The following is a 17,319-nucleotide window of genomic DNA, read 5'->3' as shown; positions in this document are numbered from 1 at the left end:
GTAAAAGCTCCTTGCAAAAATATTATTGTAAGTCTAGTGACCTAATTTATAGCTTGTTTTTGTTTGTCTCTCTTATTCAGACTTCTTTATTATAGGCTTGTTTTTAATGCAGAATTGAAAGTTAAGAATTTTCAACATTTTTACAAGGTTTTACCAGTTAGAAGATGGAAAGTCTCTCACAGAGTGAATATTTCTGTTACTTTGAAAAATATATTATTTGTGGAAACAGAAACACACTCATTTTGTCCGTCCTTATACCCTTTAGGAAGAGAAGACTCATATAAAAATATAGTAGAGAGCCTATTTAATAAAAATTGTGATATTAAAACAAATTGTGATGTTAAGATAGAGAGTAACTGTCCCTTCTTTTATTCTGATTTATTCAGAGTTGTGGGTGAATTGATTTCCCCAGGTGAAAAATTTAATAATTTTTGCATTTCTGTTGTGTATTTAAAATCATCTAAATCACAAATACTCATGTATTGCCTGAGTTATTCTTTCACATGAAATAATTACTTAAATACCAGGTACAAATATGTACTAGGGGTTAAACAATGAGTAACAGATAAATATATAAACAAGGTGATTTGAGATAATTGTGTTACTAAGATAATAAATTAGTATAAAGGACATTTGGCTCACACATGGAGGGATTACTTAAGTTGTGTGGACCTCTGAGGAGATGACCTTAATGCCATCACCTGAGAGAGGAAAGAGTCAGCCATGAGATGACTTGGGGTTACTGCTCAAGGCAGAAGAAACAAGTGTGGAAACCCTGAAGTAAAAAGGAGTGTGGCAAGTATACAGACCAGAAAGGGTAGTGTAGCCAAAATATGGTATGTGACAGGAAGCATGCTGTAAAAATGTAATACATATACCCATAACTCATATTCCCCATATTATCCATAGCATTTTGAATGGGAAGTTGTCTTATATCTAACCACTTTCAAGAAAAATTTAACAATGAAGAACCAAAGAGGTTTATCAAAGTTTTATCAAAGCTAAATAAAGTACATTCACCTACTTAGTGTTGCTCTTGGCATAGTTATCAGTTCAATGCTTTTCCCACTAGACCCATTGAAGACTTAGGAAAAGGAAGCATTATTAGGGAGTATACGTTAGTATGTTGGTATGTTGGTAATGCATTTGTAGGGATCAGAAGGCCCTGTAAAACACACATAAAGACATTTAAAAATAACACTTAAAATATATAGAAACTAGACATATGATGCCTTATTCATAATTTAGTGAAGGCTTTGACAATTCAGTTCTGTCTATAAAAACATCAAGAATTCTTTGAACTCATTCCTTTTTGTTTATCCTATTGAAGAAAATTACTTAAAGCAAGTAAATATTTCCTTGTTCGTTCTTTCCAAAATAGACATCATTACTACAGAATAAGCAAGGAATGATAAATTTTTTAAAAAGATTTTATTTATTCACAAGATACACAGAGAGGCAGAGACATAGGCAGAGGGAGAAGTAGGTTTCCTGTGGGGAGCCTGATGTGGAACTCAGTCCCTGGATCCCAGGATCACAACACAACCTGAACCAAAGGCAGAGATGCTCAACCGCTGAGCCACCCAGTTGCCCCAGCAAGGAATGATAAATTCTGAGTTTGAGACTCAGATTTGTAACTCTAAAGTTTCTGCCCCTGACTTTCCCACTTTTTTAAGATAGGAATTTAGACTTAGTGGTGGACACTGTGAAGCCCCTCCAAATACCACCTCAGTAGAGTACTGATGCCTGTTGCTATGTTTGTGTGTGCGTATGTGTGTGTGAGTGTGTGCATGCGCGCACGTGTAGGGGGCACATAGCCTTCACAGGTCAGTCCCTCCACGTGTCACCTCAGCAGCAGATGCCCTTTACTCCAAAGCCATAGCTTTGTGGGGGCTGTGCATATGCAGTGAGCTGACTGGAGGAGTATGGGGTTGAAATGAAAAGCCTAGTCATTTCAGCCTAGGTAGGGACAACCTGGGAGGGTCATTCTAGCTTTTGTTGATCTGGTTTGAACCTCAGTTGCATGAATTCTTCTTGTTTCTTCATCTTCCCTTCATTCTCTCGGTCTTTGTCACTTCTGATCCCTTCTTCTTGAATTTTCAACCCAGATTCTAAACAGCATTTAGGGAAACCATTAAAATGAAAGATGAGGTTAGGGCAACCTACAAGGTGTATAGAGGTCAAAAAGAAGATACATGACTTATTTTTGCCTTAAGTAAAGGATGTTTATTTGGTGATTACATCAGAAGCATTCTAGGAGTAATGAGTTGGTAAAGCAATTTAGAAATCAAATACAGTCAAAATTATATGAATGAATCAGTGAAAAGCTTCAAAGTGGAAAATTAGGATGAACTCTGAGATGTAATAAACTCTTGTAAATCACAAGCACTACCTAATATTATTATGATTTTGTATGTTAACCCTTTTCCATATGCAGCATTTTAGAATAAAATATATTAGCCATTTAACCAGTCACTTAATACATTTTGTTTGAACACATCTACTGTTTTCTTCACACCCATAAAAGTTTACTTTCTATTTCCTCCTGTGGGGGAGATGTTGCTGCTGAGTAGCTTTTGGAATCATGTAGGGCAGGATACCTGTATGTCTTGTAATGCTCTGAATCACTTCACAGAATGAAGTATGATCCTGCTCCAAATGCCCATGGTGTGCTAGTGAGAATGACTGGGCTGAAGGCAAATCCTCCCTCTTCCAAGATTTTCTTATTCCTTTCTACAATTCCAACCACGTAGACTCACCCGCAGTGTGCCACCTCCATCTTCCACAGTGGCAATAATCTTACGTCTGAAGTAATATACCATATAATTTCTACTACTTCTTACCTAATTTGTATCATAGATATTTGTCTATATGTCATAAATTTTCAACTAGAGTATGGGCTCTTTGAAGACAAGAGTCTTTTTTTTTTTTTTTTTTTTTTTTTTTTTTATGATAGGCACACAGTGAGAGAGAGAGGCAGAGACACAGGCAGAGGGAGAAGCAGGCTCCATGCACCGGGAGCCCGACGTGGGATTCGATCCCGGGTCTCCAGGATCACGCCCCGGGCCAAAGGCAGGCGCCAAACCGCTGCGCCACCCAGGGATCCCAAGACAAGAGTCTTAATATAATATAAATTGGAAGGAAAAGGCATTCTAACAGGCATAGTATTTCTGGATGCAGCTGTAACTGTAAATAAAGATCTATACATTCAATATATAAATGGGCATTTAATATAAATGTATATATAAATACAATAAATACTTAAGTATACAGTATAAAAACATACGAATGGGCGCCTGTGTGGCTCAGTTGGTTAAGCATCTGCCTTTGGCTCAGGTCATGATCTCAGGGTCCCACATTGGGCTCTCTGCTCAGTGGGAGTCTGCTTCTCCCTCTCTCTCTGTGCTCATTCTCCCCCTCCCTCTCTCACTCTTGCTGTCTCTCAAGTAAATAAATAAATAAGTCTTTAAGAAAAAATAACATACAAGTGTAATTTGAAAGTAGGTGTTAGGACTGTAAGATTCATCACTGGTGAACTGATTCTTCAGTTAGAAATACACTGTATTAGTCAGCTCAGGCTTCCACCTACATACCAAAACTAGGTAACTAGGTAAATGACAAATTTATTTTCTAATAGTTCTAGAAGTTAGAAGTCCCAGACTAACATGCTGTCAGGATAGCTTTCTGATAGGTCTTTTCTATCTGGCTTGCAGATGACCACCTTCTTAATGTGTCCTCACATGGCCTTTCCCCTGTGGACACACAGAGAGAGCTCTGGGATCTCCCCTTTTTATAAGAATATCAGTCTTCTTAGATTAGGGTCTCTCTGTTATGACCTCATTTAACTTGAATTACCTTCTTATAAGCCTGTATTAAAATACTGTCACACTGGAGGGTTAGGGCTTCAACATATGAATTTTGAGGGGAAGCCATTCAGTCCATAATATATACCAGCGGCCTTTCTGTACTAATATCAGTTTGACAGAGTAGTATCTAAAAAAAGTTATTGTTAAGGAGAGTCACTGACTTGGACTCAGTTAGAAGGATTGTTCATATCTCTGTTGTGGTACCTCTTTTTCTCTTTTGGATAACAGGTGTTTGTCTCCATGGCCTATATCCCTAACTAGAGTATAAGTTCTTTGAACACAAGAATTTTGGTATCCTCATATTTGGCACTAGTTAGCACTAACTAATGGTTTCTAATTGCTTATCAATGAATATTTCTCCAGTTTCTTAATTGTTGAATTTTAGGGAAATTGTTAACAGCATGGTAAACATAACTTTTAATTGAATATAAATTCAATAGAAGTCAAATTTTTATAAAGACATTAATATTTGTACAGTAGATAAAGTGGAACCATATCTAAATTGCTTTAAAGGAGAATTGTTGTGCTTTGGCAACCTAATTGGCAAAAGTGGTGATGCTTTCTTCCTGGTGTTATCTGCTTGTTAAATGGTTGTGGAAGACACTTCTTCAAATTAAATGAAAAATTTGTTTCTTAATCCATCTTCCTTTGTGTTTTTGATCTGTTCAACATGAATAGCTCAGTGACTCCTGTGATAATACAATACCTGACTAATTTTAGAAATGGGTATATGAAATGCTTAGATCTTTGATTAGAAAAACCAGTAGAAGGATGCCTGGGTCCCTTAGTGATTGAGTGTCTGCCTTAGGCTCAGGGCATGATCCTGGGGTCCTGGGACCCAGTACTGCATCAGGTTCCCCACAGGGAGCCTGCTTCTCCCCCTGCCTATGTCTTTGCCTCTCCCTGTGTGTCTCTCACAAATGAATAAATAAAATCTTTAAAAAAAAAAGAAAAACCAATGGAAATAATTTTATCATTCCTAAGGAAATGAAAAAGTTTGAAGAGTCTAGTCTACAATATTTTACTGAAAAGAAGCAATAGCTACATTCTTAACACATATTAATAATGAAAAAGCTCATAATAGTATGTGATTTACCAGAGTAGAGAATTATGGGAGGCTATAGGAAATTTCATTGAAAGATAACTTAAAAAAAAAAAAAAAGCACCTATATACCTAAAATACGTCATTGTGTCAGGCACCATACAATTTATCTTAAGTTAAAAGGTGATTTCTTGATCTCACCATTTCATTTTCTACTACATAGTAAAATATTTATTTAATAAGCAGTTTTAAAATTTTCACACTTATATAGGTCCATATGAATAAGTAAAAAGCATTTTAGTTAGCAAAAAAATATATAAGATTATCATGATCAAAACACAGTTTTATCAGTCTTTTTTCTCTCTTGTTCAAGTAATGGTAGGTTCTGATTTTTCATATATTACGGTTAAGAATAATGTATGATATGGATTTCTAATTTTCAAAGACTTAAAATGCTCCTGAAGGGAGGAGTAACTGCCTCTCCCTTTGGCAGGAAAATAGTTCAAACTCTAGTCACCAGTTACATTACACAAAACTATAAGAGTAAGTAGGGGGAAAAAGTTCTCTATGTGTAAGCTGTCTCATGGCACTAAGTAATGTCCACATAGTTTCTAGCTGAAGGTTGTCAAAACAGATATTAAGATATTTCTTGAATAGAAACCTATCAACTTTGTGCATTCATTGAAAATTTAGAAAGCAGAAATTTCATAAATATTTCTAAACATACTCTTTTTATAGCAAGTTTTTAAAATATTTTAGTTTATTCACAGATGTTCCTGTAACCCACATAAAATAGTTTAATGAAGAAACAGTTTGCTGACCTGAGCCATGTCTTCTTTCAATTGCTATTTTTCAAATATGCTAGACTCTTGTTTATCCTTTTAAAGACATGTGCCATTTTAATAAATTACCTAAAACTATTATTCTTCATAAGCTATGCAAAGAAATCAGGAATCATTGCTCAGTTTCATATTCCCAATATTTTTATGAAATGTAAAAAGAAGGGAATTTGCTCAGAAATACATGACAGAAAGGCTTTCACAACAGAGTCTAATTTTAAAAAATAAAAATAACATCCAGATAGAATCTCTTAGCTGACACCATCATTACTGCAAAGTATGTGCATCAACCTAGAAAAAAGTCCGTAAGTCAAAAAAATGGGTATGTAACCAAGCACTGGTTTTTGTCTATTGAAAATACGCAACATTTGTAATTTATTTTCATTTTCTGCTGGCGGAGTATAGTGTCCTATGCAAATACTGGTTTGGTGACCACTGTATAATGTAAAGATCGCCATCTATTGATCATAAGTAATTACTACATTTCAGTTCCTTGTGAGAATAGTACTTTAAAATCATTGAAGCAAGAAACATAATTCCTATCTACTCTCTGTATTTTCACACAAATTGTTCATTACTGTGGTCAACTATGGAAATACTTGTTTACTTTGCCCAAATTAATCTAGGAAAACTGCGTATAAGTATTTTTTAAAAATAAAAATCAGTTTTTGTAATATGCAAAAATTGACTTTCATAGTCCATATGCTCATTGTCAAAAGGTATAAACAAGCAAACAAAAGTTACCGGAACCCAGAGATAAATACTGAAGAAGTTTTGGATGGTTTACATTCTGGAGGAAATTAAAGTCCCAGATAGAAAGGGATCCTAGATGAGCTCTCAGTAGTCTTCTTTTCCTCAATGATTTGTAACCCAAGTATTTAGAGAACTTACAGATGAGATTTGGTAAGTAACACTATATGCATTTAAAAAAAAAATCCTGGAGAATGACAAAGAAAATAGAAGACTTGGAATAGGTAAACCTAGTACTGTTTTTCAAAGAAGAAAAAAAACTTCTAAACTGTAAACTAGTTTGAACTTAAGGTTACCTGGAAAAGAATCTAGAAGGTATTTTTAAAGCCTTGCCTGGTGAGAAAAGAACAGAATTGCCAAGACCTAGGAGTAAGTTCTCAAGAAACAAATCACACCCAGCTTAACACGTTTTTGGTAAATTGGGGGAAATGTTAATTTTAATAAGTCATCAAAGAAAGACTCTTAATATCCCATTGAATTTAATAATGAAATAAGGTTATGATTATCAAATTTTTAGATTCATAATAAGTTGAATTTAACCAAAGGATATTGTTTTAAAGGATCAATTAGTGACTTGGATGAGGACTTCTATAGTTTGCTTCCTAAATTTGTGGCTTTCCTGAAGTGGGGCGGTATGGTATATATGTTCCATAAGCAGAACATCCTTCAAACATATATTAAGAGTCTAGAAAAATAGGCCAAATGTAGTAGGGAAAAGGAAAAAAAATTAATATGGTTATGTGTAGTTTGGGTCAAATAATTATACTCTTCTGGGACATATTTGGTGGTAGTGGTGGATAAAGTTAGCAAAAATAAATATAAAAAAATTAGAGATTTTAGAAAAAAGTAAGACAATATAAGTTAGCCATGTCATATGACTCTTGAAATTATAAGGCAAGCAATAGTTTGATTCTAAACTTGTAAAATCTCACCTAGCATATTGTAATTAATCCTTGGCATTAATATCTGACAATTATGTAGGTAATCCCAAGAAAATCAACTCAAAAATCATAGAACAGTTACGCTGTCTGGGTCAGAGGCATTTATATGAGTAATTGATTTCAGCTGGTAACAGAGGATAGTAGTTCCTTAACCGAAATCCACAGCTATGTTTTCTTTTTCCCCATTCTCCCTTAGTCTCCAGGTTTTAGTGATCCCTGCTCATGTTTATTGTATATGCATATAATAAATAAATCCAGAAAGTGCTTATGAAGTACAACGTGCTACTCACTGTTGTAGATATTGTTGATGCTTGCTTTATAACAGAGGCAGGTTTCTGTCATGGATTTACAGTCTAGTGGAGCAGACATTCAATAAAAAAGCAAATAATATAGTTTTATGCTATGAGGTTATTCTATAAAGAAATAATATAGGCCAATATAAGTATAATGAGGGGAGGGGAGGAATGAAGTCATTAGACATCAGTTAGGGGAAAAGAAGATATTTGAGCTGTAACATGAATGACCTGAAGGAGTTAACTATGCAATTACGCAGAAGATAGGCTCTCTAGGCAGAGGGAATAGCAAGTGCAAAGGTCCTGAGATAGGATTCACCTTGCTATGTTTAACGAACTGAAAGAATCCACTATGACTGAAGCATAGTAAATGAAGAAGAGAGTGATAAAAGATTATGTGAAGTAGTTAGGAGCCAGATCATTTTTTGCTTTGTAAGTTGTGTTAAGAGATTTAGATTCTTATCCCAATTAATTAGAAAGCCCAATACAGGATTTTAATCATGAGAGTAACATCTGATATATATATTTAAAGATCTATCTGAATATTATGTAAAATTGATTGTGGGGGAGAAATAACACAGGAGATTAGTTATGTGTATTCCCTTAGTTTAGGCAAGAGATGATAGGAAGTTAGGCCAAGGAGGTACTTAATTAGATGGGTTTGTTTTAGAGGAACTGCTGACAGGAGTCTAGAAATATTGAGGGGTAGGGGTTGATGGATAAGGAAATACTGCTAAGAATCCATGAATTTGGTAGGAGTTAATTCAGTTGGTAAGAGTCAGTCAAATTGGTAAAGGTCAGTTCAGCAAAAAGTTATTAGAACCAAGATGTAGAGGGTTAGGAGATGCTTAACATCCAGATTTTAGAGGTACTGATGAACAAGAAAAGTTATGAATTCTGGAGTGCATGGCTGAGATGTTCCAGGCCTGAAACTTTTTAGCCTTGGAGGAATTATCATTGAAGTGAAGAAGTCAAAGAATTTAGCAGTTAGATTATTCAGTGATTCAACATGACAACACTGAAGTCATCAAGAACAACTGTTGGAATGTGGGTGAAGAGGAAGACAGTGACTTGGGGCCTGAAGTGCAAATAGTGGGTGAGGTAAAGGGAAGAAAAAGAGATAAGTGTATAGTAGTATAACCTGAGGAATGAGCCTTGAGGGATTTGGGATTTTGAATGATCTAAGATGACTGATGTTAGAAGCAATATTGAGGAAGACATTATCTCTGTTTCCAAGTGTATAAATGTACAAGGTATGAGAGAAAAGGAACTTCTTTGTGAAGGGACTGCACAGAAGATGCAGAACAATAGAAGATACAATAGACTAACAAGATTTATGCAGGCTGAGAAGGATGGGTAATTGATCAGATTAGGAGATATATAAAACACTAAAGAAACAAGAATCCAGGAGTTGATGGATGACCCAAAGGGTTTGCACTTCTGATTATGGCAGGTAAATGTATGGAGAGTATGATTAGTTTGATCCTCATGATCTGTTAGAGGAACTTGGGCACTAGAATGTAAGCTCCACAGAGGCAGGAAATTAAAGTGGACAGTAGAATATGTGAGGATGCTTGGCATGAAGTGGAATCCAGATGTCATCATTGATTGAATGAGTAAATGCAGCAGTTGAATAGGAGAACTCAGGATAATGTGTGATCCAGAAGATTTAGCTAGAGAGTGTGTGACCCTTCACTTTTGTTCCCTAATGTTGGTAGCATGCTCAGTGGAGCATAAGATGCCTTGGTGGAATTCTCAAGACCCCTTACTTCTCCAAGGACTCACAGTGTGTGGCTGTTGCCTAGTAGGCATTCAGTCAGATTCATGTGTATTTTCAAACAGGTAGCAGATTGATGCAGTGTTGCTTATTAAATGTTACATCTTTTTTATTCTGAATCTACTAATACCTTTATCATTTATAATTTTTTATATGTTAGGAGTACATTAATGCTACAAAATGGCAGGTTTCTGCCCCATAGAGGAAGCTGTTTCTAGCTATTTGAAATCAATAATGGGAACTATCAAGAAGTTGATGATGCAGAGTGAGAGGGGCTACGATTAGTGATTAGTACCTTATTGTTACTGAGGGATGTAGGCTTTTATCAGGGGATTGTTCCAAATTATTTTAAAATTGGTGTTACTTTTAAAATCTTTATATTATATTGGGTTTTTAGAATAGATATTTTATATGCTCAATCTTATCTTCAGATCGTATAGAAAAATTTCTCTAGAGGCTCATTTGGTTACACACGCATCTGCCTTCAGCTCAGATCATGATCTCAGGGTCCTGGGATCAAGCCCCTCGTTGGGCTCCCAGCTCAGCAGGGAATTTGCTTCTCCCTCTCCTTTTGCACCCACCCCTTCCCACTTGTGTGCACTCATGCTCTTTCTCTCTATCTCCTTCTCTCTTTCTCTGTCTCAAATAAATTTTTTAAAAAGAAAATTTTCTCTGAAAAGATCAAGGAGTACTGTAGAATTAACCTAACTAAGGAGTTCATATAATACTAAGACGGGATTATTCAATAATAGTCCATTAGAGAAAGCAACAGTAGAGAAATATGTAAGAGTTAAGGCAGAATGTGAAAGGTGTAAATAAAATAGACTATATATATATTGATAAAGAGCAGACTCTTCCCCTAACACAAGTAATAAGTTCCATTTGCATCAGAGATCTCTCTTATTCTTTCTCTCTTTTCCTTTAGTAAAGTGGAAACCACCAAGAAAAATAATGAGTCAGTCTTTTATCTTTGCTCTCACAAAAAGTAAATATAATTTTGGGTGGTATTTTCATGTTTGGTCATTTACTTAATAAGCTTCCCCATGTGTACAAAAGCAAGGATGCCCCTACTTGCTAAAATTTAAGTTCTCTATAAAGTGCCATCCATAATGTAGAATTATTAGCAGGCTTAAATAATCTTTTTAGGTTGCTGCGAGACAAAGGCTAATGAAATCAATTAATAAATTTAGCTTGTGACTAAGAGTGCCAGAAATTTCCAGCTGAAGTTTAGTTGATTTAATTTTCCAGAAGGGAAATCTCAGTTACAGGTGAATACACTCACCATTTTTATTGTCAAGAAGCCAGTGGAAGATACTCAGTTTTCCAAACTAGTGGTCTCCTTGACTAAAATGAATAGCTTTGCCAGTGAACCCTGAAAGCACAGAATGCAGGCGTGATCCTCGTATATTCAATTTTCTGCTTAGCAGTATTATTCTGTGAATATTTGCTTTGTGGAAGAGAGAAAATTCAAAGGACAATTGTCATTTTACTCCTTTACCTGATATAAAATACATATTTTAATATATTGAATTTCTCCTCTCATTGCCATGTGGGGATATAATAAGTCACTCTCCTTGGTTATTTTGTGATATTTATAAAGAAAGTGAGGAGGCAATGAAATTTTTAGTTGGAAATTTGAAGGTTTTTTTTGCTGCCAAAGAACGTTTCTGCATTCATTCGCACTTATTTTAAAGATTAGCCTTTGTGACAAATTTACATAGTTTACATATAATCTCAATATGGATAAGCCAGATTAGCATTTTGAAATTGTGTTACTAATGGAGAACTTCCACATCCCGCAATCAGGAATAGCCAGTAAAATGGTGCTAAAAACGCACAAGTGTGTAGAATTAAGGCATAGAAGACGGGAGAAAAGGAGTGGTCAGTTAGGTCTTATACTAAGTAAAATGAGGGATGTACTCAAAAAGACAAACAGTATGATTCCACCTATATGAGATATTAAGGAAGTAAAATTCATAGAATAGAAAGTAGGATGGGGTTGCCAGGGAGTGGGCAACGGGGAAAAAGAGGAGTTGCTTAATGGGTGCAGTTTAAGGTTTGCAAGATAAGAAAGTTTCGGAGGTCTATTTCACAGCAGTGAATATACCTAATACTACTAAACCGTACACTTAAAAGTGGTTAAGATGGCAAGTTTTATATGTGTTTTTTACCACAATAAAAAGAAAATGAGGACTGCAAATCATCACTTGAATTTAGCCGCAAAGAGATCACTAGTGACTTTAGCAGGAATATGGTTTCATCAAAGTTGAAAGATGAGGCCCTCTTGAGCTGGCTGAAGAGTGACAGGCAGGTGAGGAAGCACAGTATTTCTAGAGTAAAACTATTATTCCCTTTGGCTGTTAGTGGGGATAGGAAAATAGAAAGGGAAGGCAGTTTTTGTTTTGTTTTATATTTTTGGTGGTTTTTTTTTTTAAGAGAAACTATACTATAGTATTTTTTTAATGAGAACTCAGAGCACGCAACGGAGAAGGAGAAGTAGAAAACGCAAAGGAGATAGATCAGTTGAGGCCCCAGAGGAAAAGGGAGGATTCTAGGATTTAACATTAACTTCCTTTTTGTCAAATGCAATGTTTTTTGTTTTTTCCACCAGTGTTCATCCTCCTCGATCTTTTGGTATCTTTTGGACAGGAGATGCAGCCCACAGCATAAGAATCTTGCTTTTTTTTTTTTTTTTGACAGTTGTCAGGCCTGAGGCATAGAAAAGAGAGTTCCATTCCCTGTTCCTATAGGATGGCAAATTGTTAGATGAGCAACCTCACACCTGCTTTGCCTGGACAGATTGCTAGCATGGATCCCCGTTGGAAAGCGTAGAAAGACATAATTGCTGAGAAAGATAATACACAAATAGCTCTTTGTTCATTTTTTCCTGAGAAAAAGCAGGCCAAAAGGCTGCAAGCTCAACTCTCCAGACATATCTGGGAAGGATAAAGTCTTCATACCTTTCTCTGGTAAGAAATAAACACTCACTTAAGTTAACAGAGAAAGCACAAAGTTTGGCTGCTGCAGAGGTGCTATTAATTAGAGCTTCTTACAATCCTAAAAGGAATAATTATTAGGGAATTACAGAATTAGATTAGATATTGATGTCTGTTCTGTATCCAATGAAATAGTTTAAAATTTTCTTAAGTCTAGTATTTTTAGAGGTTGGCTAATAAGCAAAGGAATAGGTAATCAGTGTGTGTAACACATGGGAAACATGCCAAATGCATTTGTATGGAAACGTGGAAATCTGGCTTTAGAAGGTATTTTATGAGTTATGTGAACTTTATTTCCAAGTGGCACTCATTTTTCCAATCAACATAGTGGATAGAGGTATTGGAAGACTGAACTCCAGCTTACTCCCTTTTCCTACCTGTCCTCATAATATGTTTAGTATGTAGACATTAATAATTCTGTATAACTGAATTTTCTTTTTTTCTAGAATATTTATAAATATGTTGTAAAAGACATTTTTAAAGGTATTTTTGGAGGTCTAGTAATTTCTTAGAGGTTGATGATGTGTCCCTTCTTGCTTAGGCAGTAATATAGAACCTGTTTAACCTGAATTGCTATAGTCTGTAGAAGGTACAAATATTTTCTAAGAAATATATGTATATTGTGAGTGACTTCTGTATTTGAAAACAATGTTTCATTCATGCCTCTATCCAACAAATATTTATTATTCACTTTATGGTAAGCACTTTGTTACACCTCATTTGTACCAGTAAATGTCATGGTCCCTGACCTCCGGGAGCTTCTAATTTAGTTGAGGGAGTCCAGATTTAAACAACTAACCACACAAACTATTTGATTACATTAATGACAAGTTCTGTGAAGAAAAGGTACAGAGTACTTTGAAAGAATATGATATGTGCAGCCTAGGGTGATTTGGGGAATTGGGGAGGCCTCCTGTTTAAACTGAAGGCAGGGACACCTCAGGGTGGCTCAGTGGTTGAGTGTCTGCCTTTGGCTCAGGTTGTGATCCTGGGGTCCTGGGATCGAGTCCCACATCGGGCTCTCTGTAGGAAGCCTGCTTCTCCCTCTGCCTATGTCTCTGCCTCAAGGGCAGAAGGACACTTAGGAATTAGAATTAGCCCAATGAAGGTGTTTGGTAGAGATGTAGTCATACAAAATGAGAGAAGCAGACTATGCAGAGGTCTTGAGATGGGAAGAAACTTGGCCTGTTCAGGAAGAGATGGAAAACCAGATGTACTGAGCAAGCTAGAGAGAAAGAAGAGTTCCATAAGAAAAAGCTGGAGAGTAGCTAACCCAGGACCACAGTTGTCCTTAAAGCAGTGCTGGAAGTCTCAACAACAAGATCAGATTTGTATTAAAGTTTACTCTGGTGGCTGTGTGGAGAGGTTTTTCTCAAGACAGGGGTCAGCAAACTTTTTTTGTAAGGATCTAGATAGTAAATATGTTAGGTTTTGTGAGTCGTAAGACCTGTCACAACTACTCATCTCTATGTGTAGTCTGAAAATAGCCATAAGACGTGTAAATGAACAAACCTGGTTGTGTTCCAAAAAGATTGATTTAAAAGTTATTAAAACTTTATGGCTGAAATTTGAATTTCATATAATTTTCATGTGTCATGAAATATTATTCTTCTTTTCATTGTTAAGAAAACCATTTAAAACCGCTCTTAGTTCATAGGCCATACAAAACCAAATGGTGGGCTAAATTTGACCTGATGGTTAGGGTTTGCTGACCCCTGTTATAGGACTTACAGTTCTTATTCTTTTAACATTTTCTACTCTACCTCTTAAAGATATCTTAATTCTACCATGACAGTTTTCTTAAGTTGTCTGCCTTTTTTTTTTTCCAATACTCTGGTAAAGGTATGATCGGTGCTAAATAAGAAATGGGAATATGACTTCTACTTTTCTATTTCTTTATCTTAGTGTTACATTGTCTATTCTGAAAATCAGTATAACATGACTGATTTATTTTTATCTGCAGAGTTTTTTTTTTGTTTGTTTGTTTGTTTTAATAGCGGGCAATTTTGTATTTCTCCTATTTACTTTTTCTTCCCAAAGTGTTATACTTGGTTCTTTCTTCTTTCAAAACTCACACTAAATTTTTCAAATTTTTTCACCTGGTGATAGTTCTAAAATTTAATTCTGGCATTCAGAAGAAAAAAATAGTACAGACATCAGAGAAACAAAGTAAAAAGTAAAGCAACACAATTGCATGTAAACATTTGTTGTGGGACTGGATAAAATACTTTGTTTACATCAAGATAAACAACATCCATATTATTTCAGATCCGCAAACACAGCATTCTGACTTGAAAGGAGATTTTTAGTTGCTTTCTGGAAGATCACTATTCAGACAGCTGCCCCACAAGATGTTGGAAAGCATTATGTAGTGGAAATAACACAGGCAGACCAGGCTCAAATTCCATCTGACTCTTACTAGGTGTATGATATTGGACAGGTGAATTAATTTCTTAGAGCCTAACTTCCTGTAGCATGCAAAATACATAGTCCTTTGTATTGGACTATGCATGTGGAAATTTTCATCCACCTTTCTTCCCTCACATGAAGGTAGCCATGTTACAAAATTGGGGGAGGGGATAGCTTATATTTAGTGGTAGTGAGGGTATTGGTTTTGGTTTTAACCTTACTGTAATTATGAAGTAAAACAACAACAACAACAAAAAACCCAAAACTAGAGTATTTCCCAAAAGTAAACAGTGTACACCTAAAAGGGAGTATAGATGATAAATGTCTGTACTTTTCATTAATATTTCTTTTGCCTTGTTTATTTTGCCTCTGAAAACTTAGGTTTGACAGTTCTCTGGAAGACCTACCTAAGAGTGGACCTCACCCACCTGCAACTTCTCAGGTTTTACATTTTGGTAGCCAAGTAGCCATACTTTCTAAAGTAACTACGTGTTCTAGGTAGAGTTTTTCCTTCTTCGTATGTCGAAATTGTAATGCCAGTGGTGAAATTAAATACTAAAACTGTTTGACTAAAAAGGAACAAATGATCATAGATTAAGAACTGACATCATTAATATGTAGACAAGAAACTTTGGCACTCAGCTGTGGAACACCGCTTTACACTGCTTTTATATATTTCTGTCTCTCTTTTTGTTCAGATTCAGAGTTCTAATATAACGTCAGGAAATCCATGCCTTCTCTTTATTCACTGTGATTTGGAAAATCATCTTTCTTGAGTTTGTTGTAAGTCTACTTTACTGAGTTGGAGAATTCACCCCAAAAAAAGGAGTGATAGAGATCATACATTCCAAGTCCCTACACGTATTCTAAAAATATTCAGGTTACTTAAAAGATTTTGCAGGACTCCACTGATGCTACATCCTTTTATGCTATTATTTGTGGTACAATATAAGTTAATAAATTCACACAGTTTCCTTTTCTTTTTATAGGAGAAAGATAATTTAGCTGATTTATTTTTAGCTGACTTTTTTATAGTCTTAAATTTCTATTTATTATTCACCATTACTTCCTCAAATAGTAGCCATTGCTTGAAAGGTGCAGAGTAATTGAGGAATCCAAAGTTGAATCCCTTGGTAACTTTATTCTTCCATATTGCATGACACTCATATTGCCCTGCTCTGCCACTGATAGTATCTTTCTTTTCTCTTTCCAGCCCTATTCTTTCTTTTCTAGCCATTTACAATGGTTATTAAAACATAGCCATACAGTTCAATTAAATTTTAGGTTTGCAAAAAAAACTATACTTATTTCTGTATGAGTTTTAAAAATGGCTTGCCACTGTTTCTTTAATATGCTTTCTAATGGTTTGTAAAGTTATAGCCAAAGGAACTAGAAATAACAATTTATCAAATTCTTCTGAGAAGGAGAAAAGACTTATGTTCATACTCACAATTTCAGACATCCGAGTTCTCATTAACCTGGGTTGATTTTGGCACATAATTACTTTGTGTTGGAGGTGACCACCGTCACAAATTATGAAAAAAAATGGTCATAGAATGGTAAGGATGCTTATTAATAACTTGTATGCATAAATGAGAAGAAACTTGGGTTTCATGCTGTACATTTTAGACTTTATTTTAACTTAATAAAAAAAAATTCTCAAATTCAAGTTGGTAATTAACTTGAAAATCCTTATACTCCTAATGATGGAATGTTAATTCCTGTCCAGGTGTTTGACCTTTTCTAAAAGACCAAAGGAAAATATTTATTATTTTAAGTCTTAAGAGTTCTGAAAATAGAATTTCATTTTTTGAGCATTTTTTGAGTCTTTATAGAGCTAACTGAAAATAGAAGTGTAGAATATCAGCAGAGAGGGTGTTTTAGTTACAGTCAGTTTAATTGCTGTTTATTTTAAAGGTGCTTTCCTTCCCCACATAGATTTAGTCTCAATATTTTAAAGTTATTTCTTGTTCTTTTTAATATGTATTGCTGCTTCTGCATAGGCAGTTGGTTGTACCTGCTTCTCCTGAAAGCACAAGTTTCATTAAAATGTCAGGCTCTGGATGTATATCATCTCTAAGGTAAAGCTCTTTATGTAGATGGAGTCTTTTTAGAAAAATCGACATAACCTTCCTTTCTCTGATTACAGAAATTCAAACTTCATGTTTAGATTTATTTTCTACTTAGATGCAGACAAATCAATCTTCACATGTGTGTGTTGCATGTTATTGATTTAACTTTAAATAGGATTAGAGACTGAAGTTAAATACATTCAAAAGCCTTTATGTCTCAAAAATCAGTTTTATGGAGGATTATATATCAAATTTCAATCTCTGAGAGAAATCTTAGCAACAGTAAATAAACGACCTGAACTCTTATTATACTTCTGTATCATACCTTTATAAT

General features: G+C 35.1%; 1 protein-coding gene across 14 annotated transcripts in view; it reads left to right on the top strand.

Moving 5' to 3' along the window:
* PDLIM5 (PDZ and LIM domain 5) overlaps positions 1-17,319 on the top strand; it is a 212,239-nt gene that overhangs the window by 139,699 nt on the left and 55,221 nt on the right. Inside the window, exon 9 of one of the 14 annotated variants that reach the window (XM_055313258.1) lies at positions 15,295-15,411. The exons of the other annotated variants lie outside the window; for them this stretch is intronic. Coding sequence (XP_055169233.1) covers positions 15,295-15,411 — 117 coding nt within the window. The remainder of the gene's footprint in view (positions 1-15,294; positions 15,412-17,319) is intronic. 14 annotated transcript variants of the gene reach the window in all.

Source organism: Nyctereutes procyonoides, unplaced genomic scaffold (genome assembly GCF_905146905.1).
Source record: "Nyctereutes procyonoides isolate TBG_1078 unplaced genomic scaffold, NYPRO_anot_genome, whole genome shotgun sequence".
NCBI lineage: Eukaryota > Metazoa > Chordata > Mammalia > Carnivora > Canidae > Nyctereutes > Nyctereutes procyonoides.
This window is presented reverse-complemented; position numbering and strand designations above follow the sequence as displayed.